At 46.9% G+C, this 15,825-nt stretch overlaps 1 protein-coding gene across 1 annotated transcript; it reads right to left on the reverse strand.

The window, feature by feature from the left end:
• Positions 1 to 574: 574 nt before the first annotated feature.
• C1QB (complement C1q B chain) lies at positions 575 to 15,289 on the reverse strand. The gene is made up of 7 exons (XM_070956277.1): positions 15,127 to 15,289; positions 14,437 to 15,002; positions 12,684 to 12,766; positions 8,663 to 8,841; positions 6,403 to 6,949; positions 2,082 to 2,254; positions 575 to 1,158 (listed from the first exon to the last, which is right to left on the reverse strand). Exons 1-7 carry the CDS (start codon positions 15,137 to 15,139, stop codon positions 575 to 577), a joined length of 2,145 nt encoding a protein of 714 aa, XP_070812378.1. The 5' UTR covers positions 15,140 to 15,289.
• Between the last annotated feature and the right edge of the window lie 536 nt (positions 15,290 to 15,825).

Here is a 15,825-nt window from a genome sequence, read left to right on the forward strand (position 1 = left end):
ATTTTATGAAACTTAAAACGTATACGGGCATTCCTCGACCACCACCGAGCCCAGAATTTACATTGCTAAGTGAGGAATTTGGCTCAGGGAGTGATGCCGGCGTCATAACTACGAACCAGCATCCGAGCATCCGAATGTAAGTCATGTGGGGATGGTGACGCCACGGTCGTAAGTGTGAAAAAAGTCCCCCTTTTTTTTTTTAACCAGTGCCGTCGTAACTTCAAACAATCCCTAACCGAACAGTGGAGGATTAGAGTCAAGACCCCCCCCAAAATACCCTTTCTCGCCCCCTCCACTTCCTCAACTCCCCCCCTCTTCCCCGAGTTTGAACCCCAGTTCGAATCCCCCCACGAATCCTGCAAAACTTTTCTCAATGAACGGTTTATTGATTCATTTGCAAAAAATCTCGCCGAGATCTCGAAAGGTGGTGCGTGGAAAAAAAAAAATGTGAGGGGTGGGATGAAAGCAAGGAGGAAGGAGACAAGGAGGGTTGCAACTCGTAACCCTTTTGGAGGGGGGGGCGTTATCCTTTCGGAGGGGGGGGCACCGCACCGGAGACGGAGGTAAACGTTGTTCAGGCGTTCACTTCGGGGAAGAGCAGGAATCCGGAGAAAATGCTATCGGAGCCTTCGATGCCCCCCAGCAGCGAGTTCTTCTCCGTGGGCTCCAGCCACACCATCTCGCCCTGGGCCACTCGGAGAACCACCCCGCCGGTCGTCATCTGAAAGGTGTTCAAAACGTAGTCGCAAAAGGTCACCACGTTCTCCGCGCTGGAGCTGCCGCGGCCCTTCTTCAGGTGCAGGCACAGATTGCCGCGCGAGGTGGCGTGGTAGGAGAAGTAGTAGATCCCCGGGATCTGGCAAGCGAATTGGCCGTAGCGGCTGTTGTAGTGGTTACCCACGTTGGTGATAACCCGGTCGAAACGAACCGGTTGAGACCGACGCGGGGTAAAAGTGGCACCCCGCGTGGCCGAGAAAGCCGATCGGTGAGACGCTTTGGCGTCCCCGGATTCGCCTTTCAGGCCTCGTTCTCCAGGAGGCCCGGGGGGACCTTTGGCACCCGTGGGCCCCCTGGGACCAAATTTCCCTGGGAAACCTGGCATGCCGGGATCACCGGGTTCGCCAGCGTCTCGGTAATCTTCGACTCTTCCAGGTGGACCTAAGAAAAGAGCAAAAAGAAAAAAGACGGTACGGCGGAGAAGACAACAGATGGGAAAGCTTCACGGTGGAACCTACGGCGCTCCTACCTTGCAGGGTTGTCGTTCTGGGTGCACACTAAGGGGTGGGGAAGAGGAGCGGGAACTGTAATGGGTTGAGTGTGAGAATCGACTTGACTTGGAAGGGGAGGAAGAGCTGCAGCCAAGGTAGAAGAGGAGAGAGAGAAGAGGAATCTGAGTCCCCGGCAGAAATGTACTCGGAGAAAGCGTCGTGGAGGAGATTCTCCCTGGTTCTGAAGAAGCTCAAGGGAAGGAGAGGTTGCTGAGCGGCCAGGGGTGCAAGATTGTGTGGCTGTGAGCTTGGGAGAAAGTAGCGTTGGAGTTCGTTGCGGCTGTCTCAAAAGGAAGGGAGGGCTGAAGGGAGGGAGGGAGGGAGGGAAGGAGGGAGGAAGGAACAGGGACAGAGACAAAAGAGGGGAGGGGAGGAAAGAAGGAAGGAAGGATGGATGGATGGATGAATGGATGGATGGATCACTGATGATTACCTATTTGGGTAATGAAATGTCTGCAAGAAAACCATCAAAATCACCGGAAGGAAGGAAGGAAGGAAGGAAGGAAGGAAGGAAGGAAGGAAGGAAGGAAGGAAGGAAGATCAGAGTATTGAAGAATAGAAAAAGAAATTGAAGGACGGAAGGAAGGCTGGATAAAGGGAAGGAAGGACTGATTCTCCTCCTCCACTCCCTCCTCTCCCTCTCCTTTTCCATCTTTCCCTTCTCCATCTCCAACAGTGTTGCTGTTGCAGTAGACCTTCTCCAAGGTAGAGGGGTGGACTAGATGACCCGAGCTCCCTCCCGACCTTTGCCCTTCCTCTGCTTTTGAAGCTGGGATATGCCCCCCCCCCCTTTAATAAGATCCTTTTCCTTACCTCGTTCTCCTTTGCTCCCGTCAATTCCATCCTGGCCGTTGGACCCCGGAGCTCCTGGCATACCGGGGATCCCAGGGATGAGTGCGGGGCCTTGGCAGCTGCTGGCTTGTGCCAAACATGCTGTGGGCAGCCAGACCATCAAGACCCCGACCAACAGCTTGGCACTGAGCATCCTAGATGGGCACAGAAAGCAGCAGAGGGAAGCTGTGTGACTCGGTTTCTCTAGGACAACCCCTGTCCTTGGTAGCTTCCAGACGAAGGACTTCAACTATCTATCTATCTATCTATCTATCTATCTATCTATCTATCCCTACCTACCACTCCCTCCCTACCATATCTATCTATCCATCCATCCATCCATCCACCTACCTATCTATCCATCCGTCCGTTTGTCCATCCGTTCATCCATCCATCCATCCTTCCATCTATCTATCTATCTATCTAGCTAGCTAGCTAGCTAGCTAGCTAGCTACCATCTCTCTCTCCCCCCTCTCTCTATCTCAATCACCTATCTGTTCTTCCTGCATTCCATCCATCCATCCTTCCATCTATCTATCTATCTATCTATCTATCTATCTATCTATCTATCTATCTATCTATCTATCTATCTGTCTAGCTATCTAGCTATCTAGCTATCCCTACTTACCTCTCCCTACCTACCATATCTAGCTATCCATCCATCCATCCACCTACCTACCTAGCTATCCATCTGTCCGTCTATCTATCTATCTATCTATCTATCTATCTATCTATCTATCTATCTATCATCATATCTCTCTCTATCATCTACCTACCTACCTACCTACCTACCTACCTATCTATCTATCTATCTCTCCCTACCTACCTCTCCCTACCTACCATATCTATCTATCTATCTATCTATCTATCTATCTATCTATCTATCTATCTATCTATCTATCTATCTATCTCTACCTACCTCTACCTACCTACCATATCTATCTATCTATCTATCTATCTATCTATCTATCTATCTATCTATCTATCTATCTATCATCTAGTCCAGTCACTTCTGGACTTTGTGCTCCCAAGGTGAGAAAAAAAAAGTAAAACTTTGATTGTGGGTTTTACCGATGAGATCGGTTTGTTGTTATTAGAAATGGCTAGTCGATATTGTAATTTAAAAGTAAAACGTTAAGGTTTTGATGCAATTGTCTTATTCTACGGCACCAAAAGGAGTCAAAACCTACTCTTTCTCCCCCCCCTTTTTTTCCCCTATATTTTTCCCTTCCCTTTTCCCTCCCCTAACTTTCCTACTATTTTCTTGGGCATCAACTAAAACGCAAAACGCATTTTATTTATAAAATGTGTTTTAAAAATTATCAATGAATTAAAAAAAGAATGTTTTGTTTTTTTTTAAAGAAAGTGTTTTGCTTCTTATCTAAGAGTCAAAGAAGATTCTCGGATGGGCAGCCAAACGTTTTCCAAGAGGGGGAGGAAAAAAAACCCAAGAAAGTCTAATTCCTTTTTTTTTTTTTGGAAAAAGCACCTTTGGGAAAACCTGGTGGCTCCTTTTATGGACTCCAAAAATCTATGATTCCCCACTGACACCCAAACACACGTCTTTGCAAACACACACAGTAAAAAAGGTCTCCAAATATATATATATATTTTCTTACCTGGCCTGTCTTGTTGTCCCTTCAAGCTAGCAAGGGTTGAGTTGACACAAGTCGCCTGTCCGTCCGGTACCGTCAAAAGCGATTTCCTGGATGGGACACGCGTGTGTGTGCACACGCACACACCTCTGGGTTTCGGGCTGCTGACACACACACCCCTCCCTCCTCGTTGTGTTGGCCACAACAGGGAAACTGGGCCGAACTTCTCCTTTCTGTGGGGTGACCCCCCCCTCCTCTTCCCGGACCCTTCCTCTGCCCAGCCAGCAGTTTCACATCCATCTTTCTCATGGGTGGGGAACAGGATGCTTCTCGGGGTCTTTTCTGCTACTTCTGCAAGAAAAAAAGAAAAGGGAAGAGAAAGTTGGGTTCCTGATTTTTTGTTTTTTTGTGGTTTGGGGTCTTATTCTCTTCTTTTTTTTTTTTTTCTTATTCTCTGGCTCCATGGGGGGAGGGGGGAATGGGGCAGGAAAGAGGAAGCATTTTGCAATCTGGACCCCGTGGCTTGGCCATTTCAGAGGAGTTTTAATTTTGCTGGATGTGCAAGGACGAAAGGTTCTGGTCAGCTAAAGGGTGGGGGGGATGGCGGACAATTGCAAAATAGTTGGAGAGAAAGAAAGAAGAGAGAGAGAAAGAGAAGGGGAGAGAAAGGGAAAAGAAAGAAAGGAAAGAAAAGAGAAAGGAAAGAGAGAGAAAGAGGGAGGGAGAAAGAAAGGGAGAAAAATGGAGAGAAGGGAGAGAGAAAAAAGAAAGGCAAGGAGGAAGGAAGGATAGATAGATATAGATAGATAGATAGATAGATAGATAGATAGATAGATAGATAGATAGATGACAGAGAGAGATGATAGAGAGAAAGAGGAATATTTGTTTTCTGAGGGATATATATATATATACAGTATATATAGAGAGAGATGAGAGATGATAGAGAGAAAGATGGATATAGATAGATAAAGATGAGATAGATAGATAGATAGATATTAGGTGGATAGATAGATGATAGGCAGGCAGACAGACAGATATGGATGATATCGATTGTGTTTGTGTGTGTATCATTTTTAAAAAAATATTTTTAATTTTGTGTATTCTATTTTTAACTTTTAACATTATATAGATTTTCTATATTATTCAACTCTAAACCAAAGCTAATAAACCCGGATTCAGTCAGATTCTTCATTTATTGGGGTGCAAGATCTGGTACCTCTTAAAAGGGGCCAAACACAGAAGAGAGAACTTGGGGTTCAATTTTTGAATGGCTTCTCCTCAAACCATTCAGGTCACCCAAGTGGGTCATTCATTCATTTACTGTATATACTGTATATTTATATAATGTAATGCCCTAAGCCACTGTGTCTCAATCTTGGTAACTTTTTAAGAGGTGTGGATTTCAACTCCCAGAATCCCCCAGCCGTTCTTTTAGAAACTCTTGAGATTGATGGACTCCAACTCCCAGAATTCCCCGGCCATTCTCTTGGCAACTTTTTAAGATAGACGGACTTCAATTCCCAGAATCCCCCAGCCATTCTTTCATCAACCTTTTAAGATGGGTGGACTTCAACTCCCAGAATCCCCCAGGCCATTCTCTTGGCAACCTTTTAAGATGGGTGGACTTCATCTCCCAGAATCCCCCAGCCATTCTTTCATCAACCTTTTAAGATGGGTGGACTTCAACTCCCAGAATCCCCCAGGCCATTCTCTTGGCAACCTTTTAAGATGGGTGGACTTCATCTCCCAGAATCCCCCAGCCATTCTTTCATCAACCTTTTAAGATGGGTGGACTTCAACTCCCAGAATTCCCCAGCCATTCTCTTGGCAACCTTTTAAGATGGGTGGACTTCATCTCCCAGAATCCCCCAGCCATTCTTTCATCAACCTTTTAAGATGGGTGGACTTCATCTCCCAGAATTCCCCAGCCATTCTCTTGCCAACTTTTTAAGATAGATGGACTTCAATTCCCAGAATCCACCAGCTATTCTTTCATCAACCTTTTAAGATGGGTGCACTTCAACTCCCAGAATTCTCAGGCCATTTTCTTGGCAACTTTTTAAGATAGATGGACTTCAATTCCCAGAATCCCCCAGTCATTCTTTTAGCAATCTTTTAACATGGGTGCACTTCAACTCCCAGAATTCTCAGGCCATTCTCTTGGCAACCTTTTAAGATGGGTGGACTTCAACTCCCAGAATTCCCAGGCCATTCTCTTGGCAACCTTTTAAGATGGGTGGACTTCATCTCCCAGAATCCCCCAGCCATTCTTTCATCAACCTTTTAAGATGGGTGGACTTCAACTCCCAGAATTCCCCAGCCATTCTCTTGCCAACTTTTTAAGATAGATGCACTTCAATTCCCAGAATTCCCCAGTCCATTCTCTTGTCAACTTTTTAAGAGGGGGTGGACTCCAACTCCCAGAATCCCCCAGCCAGTATAGCTAGGGAATTCTGGGAGTTGAAGTCCACCCATCTTAAACTCGGCACGGTTGAGACGCATCGTGCTGTAAGCGACGGTGAACCAAGAAACGAAACACCAACGGATTGTGTGTTTTTTTTCATCGCCATTACAAATTCTTTATTTATTTATTTTTTTAAATCAGCGGGAAGGAAGACGGCAGGAGAAACCTGGAACGACAGGAAAGCTAGGGGAGATCCAGAAGAAGACAAACTCGAGAGCCAACTTCTGGAGAAGGTTAATCCGGAAACAGCAGGAAGCCGGAGAAGACGCTGTCGGCTCCGGCCACGCCGACCATCCCGTTGTAATCGTTGACCGCCAACCAGACCTGGTGGCCGGCTTGCAGCTGAAGCAAGACGCCGCCGGAGCTGACTTGCTTGGGGTTGGAGAGATGGTCGCAGAAACTGGCCATCCGTTCCCGATTGCGGTACAGGTTGACGCAAAGGTTGGACGTCAAGGAAGTATGGAAGACGAAGTAGTAGACCCCGGGGATACGGCAGGTGAATTTGCCCGTGGTCGTGTCGTAATCGTGGTAGGTATTGGTGACGTTACCATGGAAGACCACGGGAGCGTTCTTCACCGGATGCTCGTGGGTCTGGCGCTTGACGGTGAAGGCGGATTGGTACATGAGCTTGTGACCGCCGGGGTCACCGGATTCCCCTCGTTCGCCTTTGGGACCGACGTCTCCTATGCTTCCGGAGGCACCCCGGGGTCCACTTTTACCTGGCAAACCAGGAAGACCTGGAGAACCTGCCTCTCCCTTGGGTCCGTGGCTTCCAGGAGCGGCTGGAGGACCTAGAGATCGGGGAGAACGTGGGTTAGAAGCAGGAGAGCATCATCAAAGTAGGTCTTCAATGTACAATTGTTCGTTTAACAGAGTAAGGGAGCTGGAAGGGACCTTGGAGGTGTTCTAGTCCAACCTCCTACTCATGCAGGATACCCTGGACCATTTCAATCAATGAAGGAATGAATCCATCCATCCATCCATGAGAATAGAACTGGTAGGGACCTTGGATGTCTTCTACTCCAATCCCCTGTTCAGAGGGGAGAACCTATCCCATCTCAATCAGTGAAGGAATCCATCCATCCATCCATCCATCCATCCATGAGAATAGAGCTGGTAGGGACCTTGGATGTCTTCTACTCCAATCCCCTGTTCAGACAGGAGAACCTATCCCATCTCAATCAGTGAAGGAATCCATCCATCCATCCATCCATCCATCCATCCATCCATCCATCCATCCATGAGAATAGAGCTGGTAAGGACCTTGGATGTCTTCTACTCCAATCCCCTGTTCAGACAGGAGAACCTATCCCATCTCAATCAGTGAAGGAATCCATCCATCCATCCATCCATCCATCCATCCATCCATCCATGAGAATAGAGCCGGTAAGGACCTTGGATGTCTTCTACTCCAATCCCCTGTTCAGACAGGAGAACCTATCCCATCTCAATCAGTGAAGGAATCCATCCATGCATCCATCCATCCATCCATCCATCCATCCATCCATCCATCCATCCATGAGAATAGAGCCGGTAAGGACCTTGGATGTCTTCTACTCCAATCCCCTGTTCAGACAGGAGAACCTATCCCATCTCAATCAGTGAAGGAATCCATCCATGCATCCATCCATCCATCCATCCATCCATCCATGAGAATAGAGCCGGTAAGGACCTTGGATGTCTTCTACTCCAATCCCCTGTTCAGACAGGAGAACCTATCCCATCTCAATCAGTGAAGGAATCCATCCATCCATCCATCCATCCATCCATCCATCCATCCATCCATCCATGAGAATAGAGCCGGTAAGGACCTTGGATGTCTTCTACTCCAATCCCCTGTTCAGACAGGAGAACCTATCCCATCTCAATCAGTGAAGGAATCCATCCATGCATCCATCCATCCATCCATCCATCCATCCATGAGAATAGAGCCGGTAAGGACCTTGGATGTCTTCTACTCCAATCCCCTGTTCAGACAGGAGAACCTATCCCATCTCAATCAGTGAAGGAATCCATCCATCCATCCATCCATCCATCCATCCATCCATCCATCCATCCATCCATGAGAATAGAGCTGGTAGGGACAAATGGTTGTCCAATCTCTTCTTAAAACCCACCAGTGATGGAGCAACCCACAACCTCTAGTGGCCAGCTGTTCCACTGATTAATTGTCCTCACTGTCAGGAAATTTCTCCTTAGTTTTAGGTTGCTTCTCTCCTTGATGAGTTTCCATCCGTTGCTTCTTGTCCTGCCTTCAGGGGCTTTGGAGAATAGATGGACCCCCTTCCCCTCTTCTTTGGGGCAGCCCCTGAGATATTGGGTTTGGGGTTTCTTGAACTAAATAATGTCACTTCTGTCCCTCGTTTTTCCACCTATTTTTCCCCTTAATTTCTTTCGAGCATACACAATAATAATAATAATAAATGGCCATAACAAAGTGGCAGAGAGGGGCATCCAGATTTGAAAAAAAAACAACCATCAGATTCCCCCAGATCGTTACTAACCTGGTTCTCCTTTTGGTCCCCTGTTTCCATCTCGGCCATCTTTCCCTGGCGGTCCTGGAACTCCGGGGAGACCTGGTGCCCCGTAGCAATAGTTTGGGGGATCTACAGCCCAGGTGAGATCTCCCAGGATCAGAAGGAGGAAGGCCCAGACCAACATCCTCACCGATGTCCTGTCCATCCTGCGGGGAGATCGAATCAAGCCATGGTTTGCAAACGCGGCGACTTTTAAGACGTGTGGACTTCAACTCCCAGAATTCCCCAGCCAGCAAGTCCCAGAATTCCTTAGCTAGCGTGCTGGCCGTGGAATCCTGGGCATTGAAATCCACATGCCTTAGGATGGCTAAGTGTTGAGAAACATTAGAAAAGGAAAGTTGACTGGGATTGGTTAAGAAGTTTCTAATAATAATAAGAGGAGGAAAGGAAAAAGAGGAGAAGGGAAGGAAAGGAAGGAAAGGAAAGGAGGAAGAGGGAAGGGAAGAAGGGAAGGGAAGAGAAGGGAAGGAAAGGAGAAAAAGGGAAGGGAGGAAGAGGGAAGAAAAGGGGAGGAAAGGAAGACAGAAGAAGGGAAGGAAGGGAAGGAAAAGAAAGGAAGAAGGAAGGAAAGGAAAGTGGAAAAGGAAAAGGGGAGAGGGGAAGGGAAGGGAAGGAGGAAAAGAAAGTGGAAAGGAAAGGAGGAAGAGGGAAGGAAAGGAAAGGAAGATAGAAGAAGGGAAGGGAAGGAAAAGAAAGGAAAGGAAAGGAGGAAGAAGGAAGGAAAGGAAAGTGGAAAGGAAAAGAAAGGAAAGGAGGAAGAGGGAAGGAAAGGAAAGAAGGAAAGGAAAGAAGGGAAGGGAAGGAAGGAGGAAGGGAAGGGAAGGAAAGTGGAAAGGAAAGGAAAGAAGGAAAGAAAAAGAAAGGAAAGGAGGAAGACAGAAGGAAAGGAACGAAGGAAAGGAAAGTGGAAAGGAAAGAAGGAAGAGGGAAGGGGAGGAAGAGGAAAGGAAGATAGAAGAAGGGAAGGGAAGGAAAAGAAAGGAAAGGAGGAAGAAGGAAGGAAAGGAAAGAAAGAAGAGGGAAGGGAAGGAAAGGAAGAAAAGAAAAAGGAAAGGAAAGGAGGAAGAAAAGACATGGACAAACAATTCACTTCTTTGCACAACGATGTTTTCCTTCTCCCACCACGCAGCTTTTCCTTTCAACTCCATCCTTTTCAGGAGCCTCCAAAAATAGAGGCAACCTGATTTTTCTTCCCCAAAGCTCAACCCTTCAGCCTCACGGGGGGTTATAATTGTCGAGAATACATTAAGAATAAATTCATTTATTCATTCATCTGCCAATCACCCCCTTCCCAAATTCTGCTGGCCTCCCCGGGTTTTCTTTCAGAGGAACTCAATGTTGTGTCTTTCCCAGAACGAAGGAATTATTTCCTTAAGCTAGGAAGGAAGGAAGGAAGAAAGGAAGGAAGGAAGGAAGGAAGGAAGGAAGGAAGGAAGGAAGGAGAAGGCAGGTAGAGAAGGATGAAGGAAGGAATGAAGGAAAAGAAAGAAAGAAAAAGAAGGGAGTGAGAGAGAGAGGGAAGGAAGGAGAGAGGACAGAAAGAAAAGAAAGAAAGAAAGAGGGAAGAAGGCAGGTAGAGAAGGAGTGATGGAAGGAATGAAAAAAATAAAGAAAAAGGAGTGAGAGAGGGAAGGAAGGAAAGAGAGAAGAAAGAAAGAAAGAAAGGGAAGAAGGCAGGTAGAGAAGGAGTGATGGAAGGAATGAAAAAATAAAGAAAAAGGAGTGAGAGAGGGAAGGAAGGAAAGAGAGAAGAAAGAAAGCGGGAAGAAGGCAGATAGAGAAGGAGTGAAGGAAGGAATGAAGGAAAAGAAAGAAAGGGAGTGAGAGAGAGAAGGAAGGAAGGAGAGAGGAAAGAAAGAAAGAAAGGGAAGAAGGCAGGTAGAGAAGAAGTGAAGGAAGGAATGAAGGAAAAGAAAGAAAGAAAAGCGTGAGAGGGAAGGAAGGAGAGAGGAAAGCAAGAGAAAGAAAGAAAGAAAGAAAGAAAGAAAGAAAGAAAGAAAGAAAGAAAGAAAGAAAGAAAGAAAGAAAGAAAGAAAGAAAGAGAAAGAAAGAAAGAATTCTGGGTGGGGTCTCTTACCTCTCAGAGACTCGGTGGGATCCTAGCAGGTCTGCAGGCAACAGGAATTAATGAGTCTCCGGCTAGCTCAGGGCAGAAGAATTGCCTTGCCACATCATCAGATTTGACGAGGAAGTTGATAGTCCCCCAAAGGGCAAAATAAGGAACTAGTCCACTCCGTTTCGTGCGTCTCTGTTGAATCTAAAACCTCAGCAATCGAGGCTTCTCCTGCCTTGTAACCAGATATTTTCAATCTCCCCTCTCCCGGGGACGAGAACGGCAGAGATTTAGCTGAAAGTCTCGATTCGGCTAGGAAAACTCTCGCCGTGGCCTACCTCCTAGGGTTGATGTGAAGGTATAAGCCTGAGCAGGGGGGTTGGACTAGAAGACCTCCAAGGTCCCTCCCAGCCCCTATGTTCTAAGATCAAATGGGGGTAGCAGAGAATGTCTTGGCCCCACAAGGAGGAACGGAATGGCATAGAATCACAGGGCTGGAAGGGCACCCCAGAGGCCTTCTAGTCCACCCCCTGGTCCAAGGCAGGAGACCTTATACCATCCCAGACTACACAGTTGTCCAATTGGTTTTTTTTAAAAAAAAGCCCTCCAGCAACGAAGCCCCCACAACTCCAGAAGGCCGGCTGTTTCATTGATTAGTCAAGAGATAAATATTTATTAAAGCAATCTGTAATAGGGCCGGTGCTTCTAAGTCGGAATCGATTATTTAATTAATTTTAATATAAGACGATTATGGAGTGATTGTTATAGGCCTGAGGGTGATCTTGCTGAGAGGTCTGATTTATTTGTTTTGTTTTTTCTATTAGAGAAAGTATCTACATTGAACAGAATAACAGAGTTGGAAGGGACCTTGGCAGTCATCTAGTCCAACCCCCTGCTCAAGAAGGAAACCCTATATCATATCTATCTATCCATCCATCCATCCATCCATCCATCCATCCATCCATCTATGATCTATCTATCCATCTCGATCTATCTATCTATCTATCTATCTATCTATCTATCTATCTATCTATCTATCTCGATCTATTCCATCCATCCATCCATCCATCCATCCATCCATCTATCCATCTCGATCTATCTATATCTATCTATCTATCTATCTATCTATCTATCTATCTATCTATCTTGATCTATTCCATCCATCTATCTATATCTATTTATCTATCTATCTATCTCGATCTATTCCATCCATCCATCCATCTATCCATCTATCTATCTCAATTTATTCCATCCATCCATCCCTCTATCTATCCATCCATCCATCCATCCATCTATCCATCTCGATCTATCATCTATCTATCTATCTATCTATCTATCTATCTATCTATCTATCTATCTATCTATCTCGATCTATTCCATCCATCTATCTATATCTATTTATCTGTCCATCCATCCATCTATCTGTCCATCCAGCCATCCATCCATCTATCCATCTCGATCTATCATCTATCTATCTATCTATCTATCTATCTATCTATCTATCTATCTATCTATCTATCTACCTATCTATCTATCTATCTATCTCGATCTATTCCATCCATCTATCTATATCTATTTATCTGTCCATCCATCCATCTATCTGTCCATCCATCCATCTATCCATCTATTCATCTATCCATCCATCCATCTATCTGTCCATCTATCCATCTATCCATCTATCCATTCATCCATCCATCCATCTATCTGTCCATCCATCCATCTATCTGTCCTTCCGTCCATCTATCTATCCATCCATCCATCCATCCATCCATCCATCCATCTATGAGGATGTAGGTGGAAGGGAGCTTGAAGGTCCTCTAGTCCAACCCCCTCCTCAGGCAGGAGACCCTGGATCATTCCGGAAAAAAGGCTGTCTAATCTCTTCTTGAAAACCTCCAGAGACGGAGCCTTTATTGGTGTCTGGAAGAGAGTTACAGGTGTGTGTTGACCGCTGATTCCGGGCCGTATTCCTCGTGGTCTTCTCCAGGAAGAAATTCTGAAAATGGAATCTTAAAATCCTAAACAATGGAAGGGTCGGAAGGGAGCTCGGAGGTCAACTAGTCCACCCCCTGCCTGCCGTGACAGCATCCCTGACAGTGTTGCCACTGCCTGTAAAAATGAGCTTTTGCCATCAGGACATTTGATCTGATCTCTCTTCCCCTCTTAAAACTGCTATTTTTATGTCATTTCGTAGAAAGCCAGACTGGTAGAGCCGAAGGGACCTTGGGAGGTCATCCAGTCTAACCCCACGCAGGAATTCGAATTAGGTTATAAAATCCGTGGAAAAATTAAAATAAAATCCGTGGGGAAAAAAAAAAACAGCGGCTGAACGAAGCATCTTAACTCGAAAGCGTAATATTATCAAACGAAGAATATGACTGTTCCAGATAATGTGTACTCTTTTCATTCGAGTGTTTCTCCACTTACGACTGTTCATTTAAGAACGGTTGCGGAGTTACTACCGTGCTAAAGAAAGGGACTTAGGACTTGGTCTTCATGCTTACAACAGGTCTGCAGAGCCTCCCTGTTCCAAGGCAGTATATCTCTACAGTTGCAGAGGGGGAGTTCGGAGGATTTTGTTTAGATCAAGAATCAACTCTGGGAAAATTCAGTTTTTTTTTTAATTTAGTGCTAAAGGATACCAGTCCTGAAACCCCCTTCCCCAGACCACTGAACAGGTGGATGGTTTTGGGATCCTCCCTCCCTCCTTTCTTCCCTTCTTCCCTTCTTCCCTCCTTTCTTTTCTTTCTTTCTTTCTTTCTTCTTCCTCCCTCCTTCCCTCCATTTTTCCTTCCTTCCTTCCCTCCTGCCCTCCCTCCCTCCTTTCTTTCTTTCTTTCTTTCTTTCTTTCTTTCTTTCTTTCTTTCTTTCTTTCTTTCTTTTTCTTTCTTTCTTTCTTTCTTCCCTCCTTCCTCCCTCCCTTCCTTTCCTCCCTCCTTCCCTCTTTCTTTCTTTCTTTCTCTTTCTTTCTTTCTTCCTCCCTTCCTCCCTTTCTCCCTCCTTCCCTCTCCTCCTCCCCTCCCCCATTTTTCCTTCCTCCCTCCATCCTTCCTTTCCTTCCTCCCTTTCCGCCTTTCCTCCTCCCTTTCTTTCTTTCTTTCTTTCTTCCTCCCTCCCTTCCTCCCTCCCCCTCCCCCATTTTTCCTCCCTCCCTCCCTTCCTTTCTTCCCTCCCTCCCTCCTTTTCTTTCTTTCTTTCTTTCTTTCTTTCTTTCTTTCTTTCTTTCTTTCTTTCTTTCTTTCTCTTTCTTTCTTTCTTTCTTTCCTCCCTCCTTCCCTCTCCCCTCCCTCTATTTTTCCTTCCTCCCTCCCTCCCTCCCTCCTTCCTTTCCTTTCCTTTCCTCCCTCCTTCCTTCCTCACCAAAAAAGCAAAACCCAAAGAATGAACACGTGTTGACGGGACAATAATCTCCTGAGCGCCCCTCTCCCCCTCCCCACCCTTTAAGGACCTCCGAAAGACGTGGGGTGAGGCCCACCGAAGTGAAATCACCACACCGCCAAACCGCGTTTGCCTTTTCAATCTTGACAAGGTTTTATTGGGCAGCAAGAAGGATCCGCCCCTCCACGGAGGAAACACCGGACACCCCCCGACACCTGTCGTTCGGGGGGGGGGGACCCGGCCTCCCTCGCAGGGGTAGCGTAGGCGAGCAAAGCATTGCATTCAGCCCGCTCCTTGAGCTGGATCAAGCCTTGGTGGGGAACAGGAGGAAGCCGCTGAAGACGCTGTCGGCATCCGTCTCGCTGTAGATGGTGGCCGCACCTGGCGGGTTGCTGTCCAGCCACACCTGGTCCCCTGGAGCCAGGTTTAGGACGCTGCCCCCCGAGTTGACCTGCAGGAGACCCTGACTCTGGTCGCAGAAAGTGGCCACCGCACTGTCCCGGTGCATCAGATCCAGACAAAGGCTTCCTTTGGAGACCACCTGAAAGGTGAAATAATAATACCCCGGAACCCTACAGGTAAATTTCCCCGTCTGGGTACTGTAGGCGTTATCTTGGTTAGTGATGCTGTGGTCGAAAACCACGGTTTTGGGGGACAGGCCGGGAGAAGGGTTCTTGCGAGAAGCCGAGAAGGCGGTCTTGGGCTGATCTTGGATATTTCCGACTTGGCCCTTCGGACCCCTGTCCCCCACTTCTCCAGAGGGTCCCGGGGGGCCATCCGGGCCTCGAACCCCTTGGTTTCCTGGTTCTCCCGAAAGACCGGGATCCCCAGGTTCGCCTTTCGGCCCCCGGATTCCGCTGCTCCGGGTCCCCAACCCTGGAAAGGAAAGAAGAGAGAGAGAGTGAGAAAAAAAAATAGAGGGAGGTGCGTAAGGGCCCCTCGGAGGTCCTCTAGTCCAAACCCCGTTGGAGCAGAGTCGGAGGGGGTGGTTTTTCTTTACCTGGGGCGCCCATGTCTCCTTTTTGGCCTGCTCTTCCGTTCCGCCCCAGGGCTCCTGGGTGCCCGTCTCTGCCTTTGGCGCTTGGCAGACGTTTTGCTGGGAAATCACGCTATGCGACATCAGGATCAGGGCCGCCACTGCAAACCACAGGGGGCTCGCCATGTTGACTCTGTAACCATGAGCAAAAAAGTGGGTGAGAGACCCTCATTTCCCCCCCCCCACTCCAATTTTTTCTTCTTGAGGAGGGAAGGGGGGAATTGCCCACCTCCCAGGAGCTTCTCACACGCCGCGAGCAACAGAAAAACGTTTTTCAAGGCCTCCCGTTTGCAATGCCGGGCGATTTAATTTTCTGGGCAAGCCGCTTTTTGAGTTACGAAGAAGACTAGAAAGGGAAGCCCCGTTGGTCTGGAATGGGTCTGGGGATCTCCTGCTTGAGCAGGGGGTTGGGCTGGATGACCTCCGAGGTCCCTCCCCATATTGTTATTCTGTCATTCTGTCTGTCATTCTGTCTATCTTTCTGACATTCTGTCATTTTGTCGTTCTGTTATTCTGTCATTCTATTATTTTGTCATTCTATTATTCTGTTATTCTGTTATTTATTATTCTGTTATTTTGTCATTCTATTATTCTGTCATTCTATTATTCTGTCGTTCTACTATTCTGTTATTCTGTAATTTTGTCATTCTATTATTCTGTTAT

The sequence above is a fragment of the Pituophis catenifer genome, unplaced genomic scaffold (assembly GCF_029215685.1).
Source record: "Pituophis catenifer annectens isolate HBS135680 unplaced genomic scaffold, rPitCat1.0.hap2 SCAF_18, whole genome shotgun sequence".
NCBI classification, from domain to species: Eukaryota; Metazoa; Chordata; class Lepidosauria; order Squamata; family Colubridae; genus Pituophis; species Pituophis catenifer.

Excerpts from the sequence above, each read along its gene's own strand:
- C1QB (XM_070956277.1), bottom strand. Across the intron at positions 12,767-14,436 it reads TCCTCCTGTTCCCCACCAAG|GATTTTAAGATTCCATTTTC; the intron begins GCTTGATCCAGC and ends TCCATTGTTTAG. Across the intron at positions 1,159-2,081 it reads CGGGAGCAAAGGAGAACGAG|GTCCACCTGGAAGAGTCGAA; the intron begins GTAAGGAAAAGG and ends CTCTTTTCTTAG.